Raw genomic sequence first — 13,815 nt, 5'->3', positions numbered from 1 at the left:
ACTAATTGTAGTAGTTCTTTGCCATTTATTGTTTTTGCTTCTTCATTGTTTATCCCTATTTAACATATAAACATGTATAAACATATAAACATATGAAGACCACAATGGAAAAACTAGTGTTGTCACATTTTAGGTTTTTTGGAGTTATTGCTACCTGCTGTAGTTTTGGCACTGCAGAATTGTATGGTGAATTAAAAAATTGGAAAAACCAGGGTTGTCCAATGGAAATTTCTATTTAACTTTTATGCTCAAACTAGCTGTGCTATCCGGCGTCGCCCGGGTATTAAAATCAGTTTATAAACGATGAAAAGTAGTGAGAGTTGCCTGCCACTTGCTATTAGCCTGGCAGATTGCCAATAAAAAAATTTAGTACGCAAACTAATGACAATCACTTACTTACGCGATAACCCTGCGTGGTATACAAAGCTGTTGGGTATGTGCTATTCTATAGCGACTTATATTGGCAAGCAAACAAATAAATCTCTGTGGCCTACTGGTTAAAGTGTCGGTTTGGTGAATGGTAGGGTCCAAGATCAAATCTTCTTCGGGACGGATTCTTTATTCTAAGATTTTAATAGCTACAGCCGGAATGCAGACATTTGACATAAAAGACACATACTTTGAGAAGGGAAGATATAGAAGTGGAAGATATAGAAGGGAAGATTAGACCACATAAAAGACCACATAGAAGGGAAGATGAATAAACAAGAGATGTCCAAGTCATAATATAAAAACGATCTAACAAGTCCAACAACCAATCAAACAACGTTTTGCTCGTTAATGTGGTCTTGTATTGTTTAATGTTGCTTAACTAGCAGAAACGATCAATGCGTAACAAAGAAAAGATAGTAGTGCACAAGAAACAATTAAAAAGCAAAAGGTTTCTAGTCACACAACAGGAGAGAATTGCTTATGCAAACGGTATGAATGCTTTGAAATTGTGTGTGTAGCTGACAGGCAGAAATTGTTTACTAATTTCAATCAAATTTACACTACAAAGAATCAACAAGACGCTTATTTATCTTTGCTAATAACTGTGTGTAAAGTGAAGAAGGCCTCGTTTGTAAGTTTCGTATCTTGGTCTACTAATCTTACTGAATGCCTCTCAACTTCAGCTCTGTTGTGATACTCTCCTTCATTGTATAAGCATACGTAGCTCACCGACTCCAACAACACAATTTTACTAGCATAACTCATCAACAGCAAAAACAGTTACGAAAACCACAGCATAATTGCTTTATAATAGCATACCATAACATACCTTAGACATGACTAACTAATGACGAAAACATATCATGATTACTTTAACAGATGATTGAATGTGAGTCAGCGCTAAAACTATTATAAATGACATATCTAATGACAGATCTAATCTTACTACGCATATGATAGGTATTCCAATTCACATTCTCCCCTAATCTCTAGATCATATAAATGTACCTGCAACGTCAGTAACGAACAAAACCATTCAAGTATGGAGGTAACCTTCTGTCTCTCCCTAGGGGTAAAGTATCGTTCTCACGTAAATCACTGTCACCATTGCTTTCACTATTGTCAGTATCATTGCTGGGCTCACCAACATCAAAATCACTAAATTGGTCATCACTATCATTTACGCAATATTCTACAGTTCCATTGGTCACCAGGCAGTCACAACTCCATGATATTTGCGAGCCAGCTATAGCTGGTCTAACATCGGCCACGTGTCTATTTGTACCATCCACTTCAACTACATGATCTGCTACCACTCTTGTCACTTTAGCTTGTTTCCATATCGCATCAGCTCACATGTTTCTCGGTTTCACATAAACCACATCACCCGCCTGTTAAGGATTGGCTTTTGTATCTCACAATTCTCCTGGTAACCCAATAGCCTTGGGCGCTCCTTATAACCTGGCCTCATACTGATACACATTAGCTGCTGTTGTCAGTGTTGGATGAGTTATTGTACCAATAGACCATGTCTTCCACTCAACCGCCAGTTCGGGCAACCATTCTTTTAATTGTACGGTGGTTGCGCTCTATTATGCCGTTCCCTGAAATGTTTGTATGCACAACAGAACACCTGTATTATTTCCCACTCTTTGACAAACTGAGTCATCTCAAGCTTCTGAAGCATGGCCCATTGTCACATAGCACCTCGTCTGGAGCTCCTCGTTCTAAGAATATTCTATTCAACTCCTTGGCTACTGCGGCAGCAGTTTCATTTGGCAGTCTTCTCTACACAGCAAAGCGGCTTGGTCCGCAGTCAATCAGGGTCAGGAAGGGTTTTTTATTAACATACGCAATGTCCATTGCCAGCCTCTGCCATACCTTGTCAACCGACAGCCGTCCGTGATTCCATTTAACTGAGATGGGGTCCACTCGCCGACACTGATTGCAAAAATCTACCCTACAAGATGAAAATATTTGATGGATTTAATAATTCGCGAGTTCACATACAGTCAAATCCGCGAATAATTAGTTTTATTTTTAACACAAGAGAGAATAACTACTACCTCAAATTAAAAACTAGCTGCTAGACAAAGTTAGTAAACATAGCTGAGTTCCAAACTTTTTTTAAATCTTTGCCGGGGCTTTGAGTTAAGCCCATTGCCAATGCACCACACTTCTTTACAAAATTTTTCAAGTTTGTCGCAAGTTATTTGGAATTCGGCATGGCATGCATCTTCATCAAAAAAAAATCTCCTGCAGTTCTTTACGTTGAAAAAACTCATAACTTACCACAAGTTGTTAGTTCACCAAAGGCCTCCAAATCGATGAACATTCATGAAAACCTCTGGATGCTGCCAAAAATTTATAGCTTAGCATGATCGACATAAAATTCTTAGCTAAACAGAAACCTAAAAACGGGGTGTATGCACGTGAAAGTTTTACTCTATTGCTAGCTGTTTTCACGGATTAGTTTATTTGCAAATGTGTTCATCCACGAATAATTTGGTCCGCGAATATGCTTGAAAAGACAATTTTTGCAAAATATAACTCTGCAAATAATTTCATCATGTAGGGTACCACTGCTTCACGACCTTCTCATTCATATTTTGTCCACCCACCCTCTGGGCCAAATACAGGGTCTTCTCGACTCCCAGATGATGCTTACCATGAAGCGTTGTTACTTCTCTGGTTTTATCATCTAATGTCACTACAGCTAGGTACGCGCTGTTTAGCCTTTTCTGTGGCACCCTGGTTAGCTCATCTGCCTTGTTAGATGTTGAAGGCACCAACTGGATAGTCATTTTGATGTGATACTTCATTACTAATTGGGAAATGCTCCTGAGTCTTCTTTTGATCACCATCTCACTCAGGCCACTGACCTTAGGTCTTTTACTATTCACTAATATTGATCGCACCCAGTCATGTACACTAGCAGAATCAATTACAATTTTCAATTTAGCAATCCCCCAGTGCAGAGCAATATTCAGCCCTTTTATCACTGCTCCTAACTCAGTGACATTGATATGCGACCCATCAACTTTCCTGAGCCATGTCGCATCTTCTACTATACTTCCATCTACCTTCAAACAGCAACCAATTGCCAAACTGCTTGCATCGCACCACACAACACCTTCTGAGACGTTGCCCCTCTCCAACGCCCAGTGACTGGATCATGCTGCAAGATTCTGTTCATGACTTCTTTGGCAAGTGCTCTGACAGGAACTGGAATCTCTTCATCCCATCCTATCTCATTAGTTTGTCGCTTCAAGTAACTGCCGGCAGGTCTCAGCCACCCTGCCACTGGGTAATGACCAATCAACTTACCAGACATGGAGAATAACTCATGTTTTGTTGGAATCTCCTGTAATATGGGAACTACACTATTTCTGTACCATTTGTACTAGTTATCTGGGTCTTTGATTACTCTTAGGCCTAGCACACAGGAGTTGGTGAACAGCACAGGCTCCTTTGTCCCCAAACCATACTTTGACAAGAAGCCATCTGACTTCTTCAGCTGTAACGACACTTTCGTCTACCCAAATGCCATCTATATAGTGATCAGTTCCCTCTGATATGCAGCTGTCTTGGGCAAGAACTTTAAGGGCAACACTCAAGCCAAAACCAATTCTTTTCATAACATATGTTTGTCCTTTGAACTTCACAAGTTGAAATCTCTGCAATTGTTTTGACGCATGTATTTGTAGGTATGCTTTCCTCAAGTCCAAAATTGAAGCCCGATTGTCTGTTTACGCCTTGCCCGTAATTTTTCTTGGAACACTGCCACATCAATTCCAGGGTTACTCTTTATAAAAGTGTTGAGCTGTCAATAATCCATTACCCGGTCTGACCTTTTTAGCTTGTTTGGCTGCCATGCAGCCATTAGCGGTATAACACCATCTGCTTTGCCATGAACATGAGGATTAAACTTTCCAAGTCATTCATCGCTTATCTATTGACTTACTTCATTATCAAAGATTTCTTTACAATCTCTTTATTCACCGCACTGACTTACCAGTGTAGATTCACCATCTTCCCATTTCCACTCCATCGTCTACCTTACACCATCAAACACAGCTGTGAAGTGACTTTCATCAATCTTCAATTGCTCTGGATCATTGTCCGTTACTGTACCTGCTGCACAGTGCTGTCCTCCAAACCGCACAGCATTATTACTTCCAACATATACTCCTCCCAGCATGGTTATAATTTCTACTCTAATAATCATCTGGGCATCACACACAAGCTGTGGAGCTACCAGGCATCTAGTTGTTACGTTTGTATTATTCACCAACAAATGTACTAATGCTTCACCACAGCATCTTGTACTTTCACCATTCAGCATTTTTACTACCTTTTATGGTCCACCTCTTAGCAAGCCCAACTCTAGACAAAGCCAACTTATAAACACAGATTGTTGACATCCAGTGTCCACTACAGTTATTATCATGCAATCTTGTATTTTGATGGTGATAAATGGCAGCACCTGACTGATTACTGATGTTGTGGAGAAACATCCGGTGCTGACGCTCCCCCTGACCATTTCCCTGTTGTGCGGTCTCCTTGCCAACTGCACAGTGCTTTGCTAGATGGCCTGGCTCAACACATGTGTAACATACCCAGAGCTTTCTTATCTGTTGCTTAGAGGTAGCATTACCAGGACAGTCATGAGTAAAATGATTTGAGCCACCACAAAACAAAACAAAACCAACAAAACAACCTCATTTGTGTTTCGTCATTGCACCTGCTGCACATGCCATCTCAGATGCTTTGGTGCTCAGCATCATTCTTCCTCGAGCTACAAGTTCACTCAAGCCTAACTTTTTTTACTGATGGCATGGATTTTAGCTGAATGGTAATATTTATTGGCAGCCCTGCCATGAAAGCACATTTCATGTCTGGTTCCACATCATTTTGCGCCACTAACACCACTCACCTTCTGATGTCAGCCAGATAAACATCAACTGGTCCACCCTCTTACAGCACTCTTTTCTGCAGTTGCTCATAAACTGCGCAACAGTTCACTCCAAAAGCCATCAGCAATGCAGAATTAAGCTTATCATAATCCTCTTTTTCACTGTCCGGCAGTTGTTTATACACTGCGAAGGCTGGTCCAGCAACAACAAAGGCAAAAATGTTTCAAGATCCGTAATCTTTTGTAATTTTCCAACTAGTTTCTAGCTTATCCAACCGCTCGCTGAATTCTCCACTAGAGCTGTCCTCATACTCAGTGATTATATTTGACAGTTTTACTGATGCCATTATTAGGCCGAAATAGCTTGTAAGTTCCGTATCTTGGTCTACTAATCTTACTAAATGTTTCTCAACTTCAGCTCTGTTGTGATATTCTCCTTTATTGTTCAAGCATACGTAGCTCACTGACTCCAGCAACACAATTTTACTAGCATAACTCATCAACAGCAACAACAGCTACAAAAACCACAGCATAATTGCTTTATAATAACATACCATAACATACCTTAGGCAAGACTAACTAATGACGAAAACATATCATTATTACTTTAACAGATGATTGAATTTGAGTCAGAACTATTATAAATGACATATTTAACAACATACTTAATCCTACTACGCACATGATAGGTATTCTAAGTCACACCGTTAAAAGTCACATAGGTCCCGAAGTAGTGGAGTTAGATTTGTTCTGTGATAGATGTGCTGGACAGAACAACAATTACACACTCATTCACTATTTTCATTGGCTGGTGCAGGAGAGAAAAAAAAAGATTTAACAGGATCACAATAAGCCTTCCAATGCGTGGACATTTTTTCATGAAATGTGATTGAAACATGAATGCAGGAAACTGCAAATCAGATGTGGATCTACCGTCTGATTGGATATAGTTGTTTCAAAATGCTCGCAAACATTCTAAACTCTTTAATGTAATTCATCTTGACAGCTCAAAGTTTTTCAATAACACAGAATATCTCAAACAGATGTACCAGACAAATTGCCTAATGAAAACTAGGCCTATACGTCAAGTGAAAGTTGCGAATATGGAAAGCAAGCTCATGGTGTTTTATAGAGAATCATGGAATGGCAGTTACATCAAGAATGCTATTGAAAAACCATTTAAGCTTCCACATTGAACTCTGTCAACTTGCATTACATTCATTGCCAATCAGCAAAACAAAATACCAAGATTTGCAGGTCCTTAAACGATTTTGAAAATTAGAGAATCCACCATTTTTTGACAATCTTACAACCATTGATGTTGAGACAGCAGGTAATGCTGAAATTTAGACGTTGTAGAGAAACTTCAAACTGTTATTAATTACTGGTTGTGTTACTGTACTTATGTTGTAGTTAAATATAATTATAGTGGAAAAATATAATTTTTTATTGAGCATGTCATAGCATAGTATAATTCAGAACAGGCTAGACTATTACTCATGCTTACATTATTGCATCATTTACTAGTCTTGTTTATATGTTATACTGTTATACACTTGTGTGCATGACGAGAATTGCGCAAGTCATCTTTTCTATTATTCTGGCATGTTCTAGAATGATATTCTTTTCTACTATATAAGCAAGGCTCTTGGTTATGGCAGTTCAGTTCAATATTACACTTCTACATTACAGTTCAATACATTATACATACAGCATACGGCTCTCCTCTTCCACTCTTCTATAGTAGACTTACACATACACACATACGTGGACGCAGAGCAAAACTTCCACATGGTTTCAGGAGTGAGATACCTGATTCTCTACTGATTATCTATTTCTACTAGCAGGTCACTATTCTTAGAATATTATTTCCAGCTACAGAAAGGGAATTACTCTTTAGCCAGTTGTTTTACTACAGCATCATGGTTGATAAGCATAAGGCACCTGTGATGGATTGGTCTACTCCTGGAGATTTACATAAATGGTTCAAACTCTTCAAACAGAAATGCAACCTAATCTTCGATGGACCTCTCGACGATACAGAAAAGACCAAAAAGGTAAAGATGCCTCTACTTTGGATTGGTGATAAAGGGCTGGAAATATACAACGCTGCTGACTGGACTAATGCAGGAGACAAAGACAGACTAGTACCAGTATTAAATAAACTTGAGGAGTACACTAAACCTCAAAGCAACAAAATACTGGCACATTTCCAGCTATGTTCACTCAAACGAGAAGGTATGACTTTAGAGGAGTTTATTACAAAAGCACGTCTACTCATTGATGATGGCGGATATCTTGAAAATACAAAGGATGATACACTCAGAGACACTTTCATCTTTGGACTGAACTCAGACAAGATACGTCAAGATGCTATTGGATAGGAGAATGGTCTAACCCTAAAGCCAGTATACGACTTAGCTAAGGTTGAGGAAAACGTCAAGGCACACATGCAGGCTATCAGTTCAACGGGAGAAGACAACTCTACCATCTGTGCAGTGCGTAGCAAGAAAAAAGCAAGCACTAGAACTTTTCAGAACCACAATCAACAGGTTAGACAGAAAACTACACGTAGGGGTATAACTCCAACCTACCCACAGAAACAGTACAACAAATTCAAAGGCTGTATGAGATGCGGAGGAAAACACAATAAAATGGATGACTGTTCAGCTAGATCAGCTCAATGCGGATTTTGCCACAAGACAGGTCACTTCATGAGAGTTTGCATGAAGAAGAGCAACAAAATTCACCAGATTGTAGACAACTCAGATTATCAGGATGAATACACACCTGATGATGAACCCTAAGCTCAATACACCAACAACACATTCCTGGAATTAATTACAAGCATCGACAACATTCAGAAAGACCAAGACTACGCAGATAGAATCTACGCAAAGGTAATCATAGACAAATCTTACACTATGAACCTAAAAGTTGATACAGGAGCAGACACTTGTGTAATCACAACTGATGATATTCAACTACTCCCAAAATTACCTGAGCTCAAACCATGTCACAAGAAACTACGAGGATATGACGGAAACATTATACACAATGTTGCTATAGCACACAACAATGTCACACTTCAAGATCAAAGCACCGATGTAGAATTTAACATAGTCAAAGCACGCTGATGCCCATCTATGATTGGCTGCAGACAAGCTCAAGAACTAGGAATGATATCGGTCAACGTCAACAATCTATCTGTTGCAAAGGATTCTCCAGAACAATCTACAATAGCAAAAGCTCCAAAACGCGGAACCCTAGCTAGAGAGATGGTGTTGAAAAAATTTGATGACTGCTTTGACAAGATAGAACGTCTACCTGGAGACAAATACCACATAGAACTGGTCGATAACCTAAAACCAGTGATACACCCACCATGCACCGGGCCTATACATATTCTGCCATTATCTAAAGCAGACCTGGACAAGATGATCACAGACGACATCATTACAAAGGTTTCAGAACCGACTGACTGAGTTAATTCAATAGTGTGCAACATTAAACAAACACCAGATAGAAAAAACAAGGGCCGACATTGTTTAGACCCTAAAGATCTAAACAAGAGCATCTAACGAGAACACTACTACAGTAAAACCATAGACGAAGTGCTACCATTGCTACATGGAAAAAAATACTTCTCCGTAGTTGATACCAAAAAGGGATACTGGCACGTGGAGCTTGATGACAAGTCTAGCTAACTCTGCACCTTCAACACACCGTTTGGGAGATATCGATTTAAGCGATTACTATTCAGGATCATCATCAGCCAAGATGTATTCCAACGACGACTAGACAACATATTCAACGGAATGACAAATGCCATCGGAATTGCAGACGACATTATCATCAGTGGAGCAACTCTACAAGGACGCGATGAAGCTTTACTCATCATGCTACGAGTAACAAGAGAAAACAGCATCGGACTAAACTCAGATAAACTACAGTTCAAACAAGAATAGATCAATTTTTTTGGTCACATAGTAATGAGCTCAGGTATAAGACCTTCCGCCAACAAGCTGCAGACAATAAAGAACCTGAAACCGCCATCTGATGGGAAAGAACTGCAGACTATTCTAGGTCTAGTTACATATCTCAACAGATTCTCAACCAAGTTGGCTGAACTTACACCACCACAACAAAGCTTGGTAAAGAAGAATGTCCACCTCAGTTGGGAGCCACATCAACAGAAAGCTCTGGAGAGAATCAAACGCGAACTGTGTACTGCACAACTGATCTCTTACTACGATCCAGATCCAAATGTCACAACTATCCTACAATGCAATGTGAGCAAAATTGGACTTAGAGCATGGCTACACCAGATTGACCCTACAGGTCATGAGAAGATGGTTGCAATGGCTTCCAGGTCATTGACAGACACAGAATCTAGATATTCAAACATAGAGCGCGAATACCTAGCTGTCATGTACGGGCTTGAGAATTTTGAATGCTACCTCCTTAAAAGAAAAGTAGCTGTCGAGACCAACCATTCACCACTTGAGCAGATATTCACGAAAGGAATCGCAGAAGCTCTAGCACGACTGCAACATATGCTGATCAGATGCCTGAAGTTTGACCTTGAAGTCAAATATAAACCAGGGAAGACAATTCCTGTGGCTGATGTTTTGTCACGTGTGTGTTTCAAGAAGACAGATAGAACTACACAGCACGACAAGGATATACATTTCCTATCACACTCATCAGAAATGATTGATCTACCTCGACTCAACTCCTAAACAGCAAGTAATACCACCCTGAGGAAACTAAAAGGACAAGCCTACGAAGGATGGTCGCAAGTAAGAGCACACTGCCCTGAAGAACTATAGGACTACTGGAACTTCAGATGTGATTTTGTGCTCGAAGACGGTCTAATCCTGAAAGGCAATCGAATGGTTATTCCAACATCACTACGTCAACATCTACTCCAACAGATTCACCAAGGACATCAAGGTGAGACGAAGTGCCTACTCAAAGCTAGAGAATCAGTATTCTGGCCAGGCATGACTAGAGATATACCTGAAATGATGCAAGCATGCGAACAGTGCAACAAACACCAACCGGCACAGCAGGAACTACCACTACTGCAACCTGAACTACCAACCAGACCATGGGATAAGCTGGGCACAGATATCTTTGAATTCAATGGTCAGAAACATCTAATCGTCATAGGCTACTACTCAAAATATCCAGTAGTACATACTTTGACAAATATCACAGCTCAGACCATATGAGACCAATTCACCAGCATATTGGCTGAATTTGGACTACCTTCAGTGATAAAGGCAGATTTCAGATTCCAACACACCAGTGAAGCATTTTGGAGCCAATGCAAAGCCAGTGGTATAGAATTGATCTTCAAATCTCCATACCATCACTAAGCTAACAGTGTTGCAGAGAGATTCGTCGGAAACATCAAGTTACTATGAAAGAAAGCCCTAGATGACAAAACATCGATCAAACTAGCATTATGGTCGTACAGGACTACACCCTTAAACGATCATACGGCATCACCATATGAGTTACTATTTGGACGAAAGCCGAGGACCTTACTACCAAACATAAAAGGCAACCTCTCATCAAACCATTGTAGTAACACTGGACATCAAGATGCTAACTCGAAAAGACAACTCCATCAAGGAAAATTCTACAACAGACATTCTGGTCCAGACCAACAACCTCTACAAACCAATGAGGCCGTTTACATCTGGAATACCCTGAAGAAAGTGGTAAACCCTGGGAACCTGGTAAAATGTTATACCAGCCTGATACCATTTCCAAGCCGAGAACATACTCTATAAAAATCAATGGTACACCTTGCATCAGGACCCGAGAACACCTAAGACCCTGTTCACCGATAACAAGAGAATCATCAGTGAGCTCTAAAACACTCAACCTCAGTATTACCCAACCGACTCCGTTACCATCACAACCATCACCTTTGGCAGAGACATCTATTGAGAACATCGCCCAGACTACGGCTACACCCTCAGTGCCTATTACGACAAGTCGAGGTACAACCTATACTTCCAAGCCGCAGATTCTATTATTCTAGCATATTCTAGAATGATATTCTTTTCTACTATATAAGCAAGACTCTTGGTTATGGCAGTTCAGTATTACACTTCTAGATTACAGTTCAATACATTATACATATAGTATACAACTCTCCTCTTCTACTCTTCTATAATAGACCTACACATGAACAAACCTACACACAGAGCAAAACTTTCACAGAGCAAAATGTTTGTAGTGCATTCATATTGAAAAATAGGTGATGCCAACATGCATGCTCCTTTTTGGCCACTGAATTACAAAAAACCAATATCCAGAGTTAAAAATGTTATTTTTTTAGCACTAAACTAAACTATATATTTGTCAATAAACTTACATATATTTGTCATAAACTGTATTTTCATTGCATGATACAGTCTCAAAACTTAAAAATTGATTTTCTCAAAACTGCAAAAGTGTGACATCAATGGTTTTTCCATTGTGGTCTTCATTATGTGTACATAAACATACTGGCTTTATTACTTATCCCCTGGATTCATTTACTGGATTCATCAACTTCTAGCAACTGCCATGAACAATTGCAACTGCCGTGACCTCAGATGTCAATGTAGGCTAGGCAGTACAACCTCGATCATGCAACAAAACCCACACTGGCATGCTACAAAGAGTACAAAGAGAATCACTCATGCAACTATAAAATTACATAATCAAACAAATTTCAGTGAACCTTTGTGCAAAGGCAGTCTAAATGAGGCACATCTAAATTAGGTTTTGTCATGTCACAAAATATGAAAAAGTGAAATTTTTCATAAAATTTTCAATTTTCGTTTTCGTACTTTTCTCAAAGATTGAAAGGTTTAGGTACAACTCTCATTTAATATTTTAAGAGAAAATAACTATTGAAAGATTACCATAGCTGTCCTGCTAAAACCTGTTTACCCTAAAAAATTGTATCACACGTAGTCAAATGCTAGGCATGTTAAGAAAACATGATACTTGGCAGGGGCTCGTGTATCACTTCACATAGTGTGTCTTCTAAGACCTTCACAAGCTATTAAGGTCCTCTTGCAACTCAGTATAATGCTCTGCGCTGATTTTTGATGCAGTATTTTTGGTATTTTCACAATTTTATTTTTAATAAATGTAGTCATCAGCAAACCTATTTCATCCCTCACACTAGTGTTTTATAGACCTTGTGAATACACCCTGGTTCTTAAAATTGGGCTTTTACAAACAAGTTGAATTTATTGGCTACTCTCCAGCTTTGTGAATCTGCTTAGATGAACTCAGTCTGGTGAGTCTTGAACCTGGCACACCGCCAATAGTTCATATCTGACAGTTCAAGTCTGACAGTTCAAGCTGTCTTATGCATTCTGGCTGCCAGCTGTTCGCTATCTCATGTACCGGTGCAGATAATGATTGCTATGGTAGTTTTTGATAGCTCCAGTAAAATGGTAGCAAAGAAATGCCATTTGTACTGAGCCCAAACTAGCACTGAGCAGAGTGCAAGAATAGGAGTTATGCTCTCCTTAATTAATGATACTGTGAAAATCCTTTGTGAAACTTGACGTCTAGCTAACTAAATCTGTCTCTGATAGTAATTTTAAGCGTCTGAAATGATTATCGATACATTTTATTCTGCCGACGAAAAAAAATTATGGCAGTCTCTAAGCAGTGGATACAGTGTGTGACAGTATAATACAGCAAAACATGTGTTCATCATTTTAAATGTTTTACCCAAGTCCTGAATCTGTGAACATACCCTTTGTCGCTGCAGGAAGACTACACAAAGTTCTCTATATTTGAATATACTTCACCAAACTCAAGAAAGAAATATGCCAAGATTTGGGAGAAGAGAGTTGTGCTTAAGAAGAGAGGTCTGTCTGGAGACTGGAGTATTGTTGAAGAAGAGGCTATCGAAAAAGATGGAAGCAAAGTGGATGTGCCTGAAAAGAATTCATTGCAATACAACATCAATGAAGGTAAGATTTTAAATTAGTAGATTTGGAATGAAGCAAAGCATTTCCATTACGTATGCTAGAGTAATAATCTGAGCATTTGGGCGTACACCGAAGTTTAGCTCTTGCAGATTTTTGTCATAAAGTTTGAAATTTAACGACTGTCTTAGCACTTGTTTTCAAAAATCTAGTTCTTCAAAGAAAGAAAGATATAGTTAATGACATATAAAGTCAATTGACGGTATTGTATGTAATACATAGCGTCGTACAAACCAACATGCTTCTGCAAAGCTTGTAATAATATTTCTTTAAATAAAAGCTATAAAAAAAACTGTAATAAAAGGCTGACTAGAAAAATTGGTACTTATAATCAACCCTTTGATATATACCGGTAGTTATAATGGGTTAAACTTTATGATTTTATCATATAACGCATGAACATTTATATAGAAGATGTCATATAGATACGATGTTTACCACGTCAGATACTGT

At 39.0% G+C, this 13,815-nt stretch overlaps 1 protein-coding gene across 1 annotated transcript; it reads right to left on the bottom strand.

The window, feature by feature from the left end:
* Positions 1 to 2,097: 2,097 nt before the first annotated feature.
* On the bottom strand, positions 2,098 to 4,483 carry LOC137390803 (uncharacterized). Its single transcript, XM_068077121.1, has 6 exons — positions 4,448 to 4,483; positions 3,921 to 4,109; positions 3,602 to 3,796; positions 3,013 to 3,515; positions 2,314 to 2,392; positions 2,098 to 2,220 (listed from the first exon to the last, which is right to left on the bottom strand). The coding sequence occupies exons 1-6, from the start codon at positions 4,481 to 4,483 to the stop codon at positions 2,098 to 2,100; spliced, it is 1,125 nt and encodes a 374-aa protein (XP_067933222.1).
* Between the last annotated feature and the right edge of the window lie 9,332 nt (positions 4,484 to 13,815).

The sequence above is a fragment of the Watersipora subatra genome, chromosome 1, assembly GCF_963576615.1.
Source record: "Watersipora subatra chromosome 1, tzWatSuba1.1, whole genome shotgun sequence".
NCBI classification, from domain to species: Eukaryota; Metazoa; Bryozoa; class Gymnolaemata; order Cheilostomatida; family Watersiporidae; genus Watersipora; species Watersipora subatra.
Note: the sequence above shows the minus strand (reverse complement) of the source record. Positions and strands in the feature narration are given on the sequence as shown.

What these genes read in the sequence shown, in the direction of transcription:
- LOC137390803 (XM_068077121.1), bottom strand. Translation starts at nt 4,483, where the DNA reads ATGGAGTGGAAATGGGAAGATGGTGAATCTACACTG. An exon ending in TCAGATGGCTTCTTGTCAAA is followed by an intron (nt 3,797 to 3,920) that starts GTATGGTTTGGG and finishes CCCATATTACAG; the next exon opens with GAGATTCCAACAAAACATGA. An exon ending in GACGGCTGTCGGTTGACAAG is followed by an intron (nt 2,221 to 2,313) that starts GTATGGCAGAGG and finishes TTTGCTGTGTAG; the next exon opens with AGAAGACTGCCAAATGAAAC.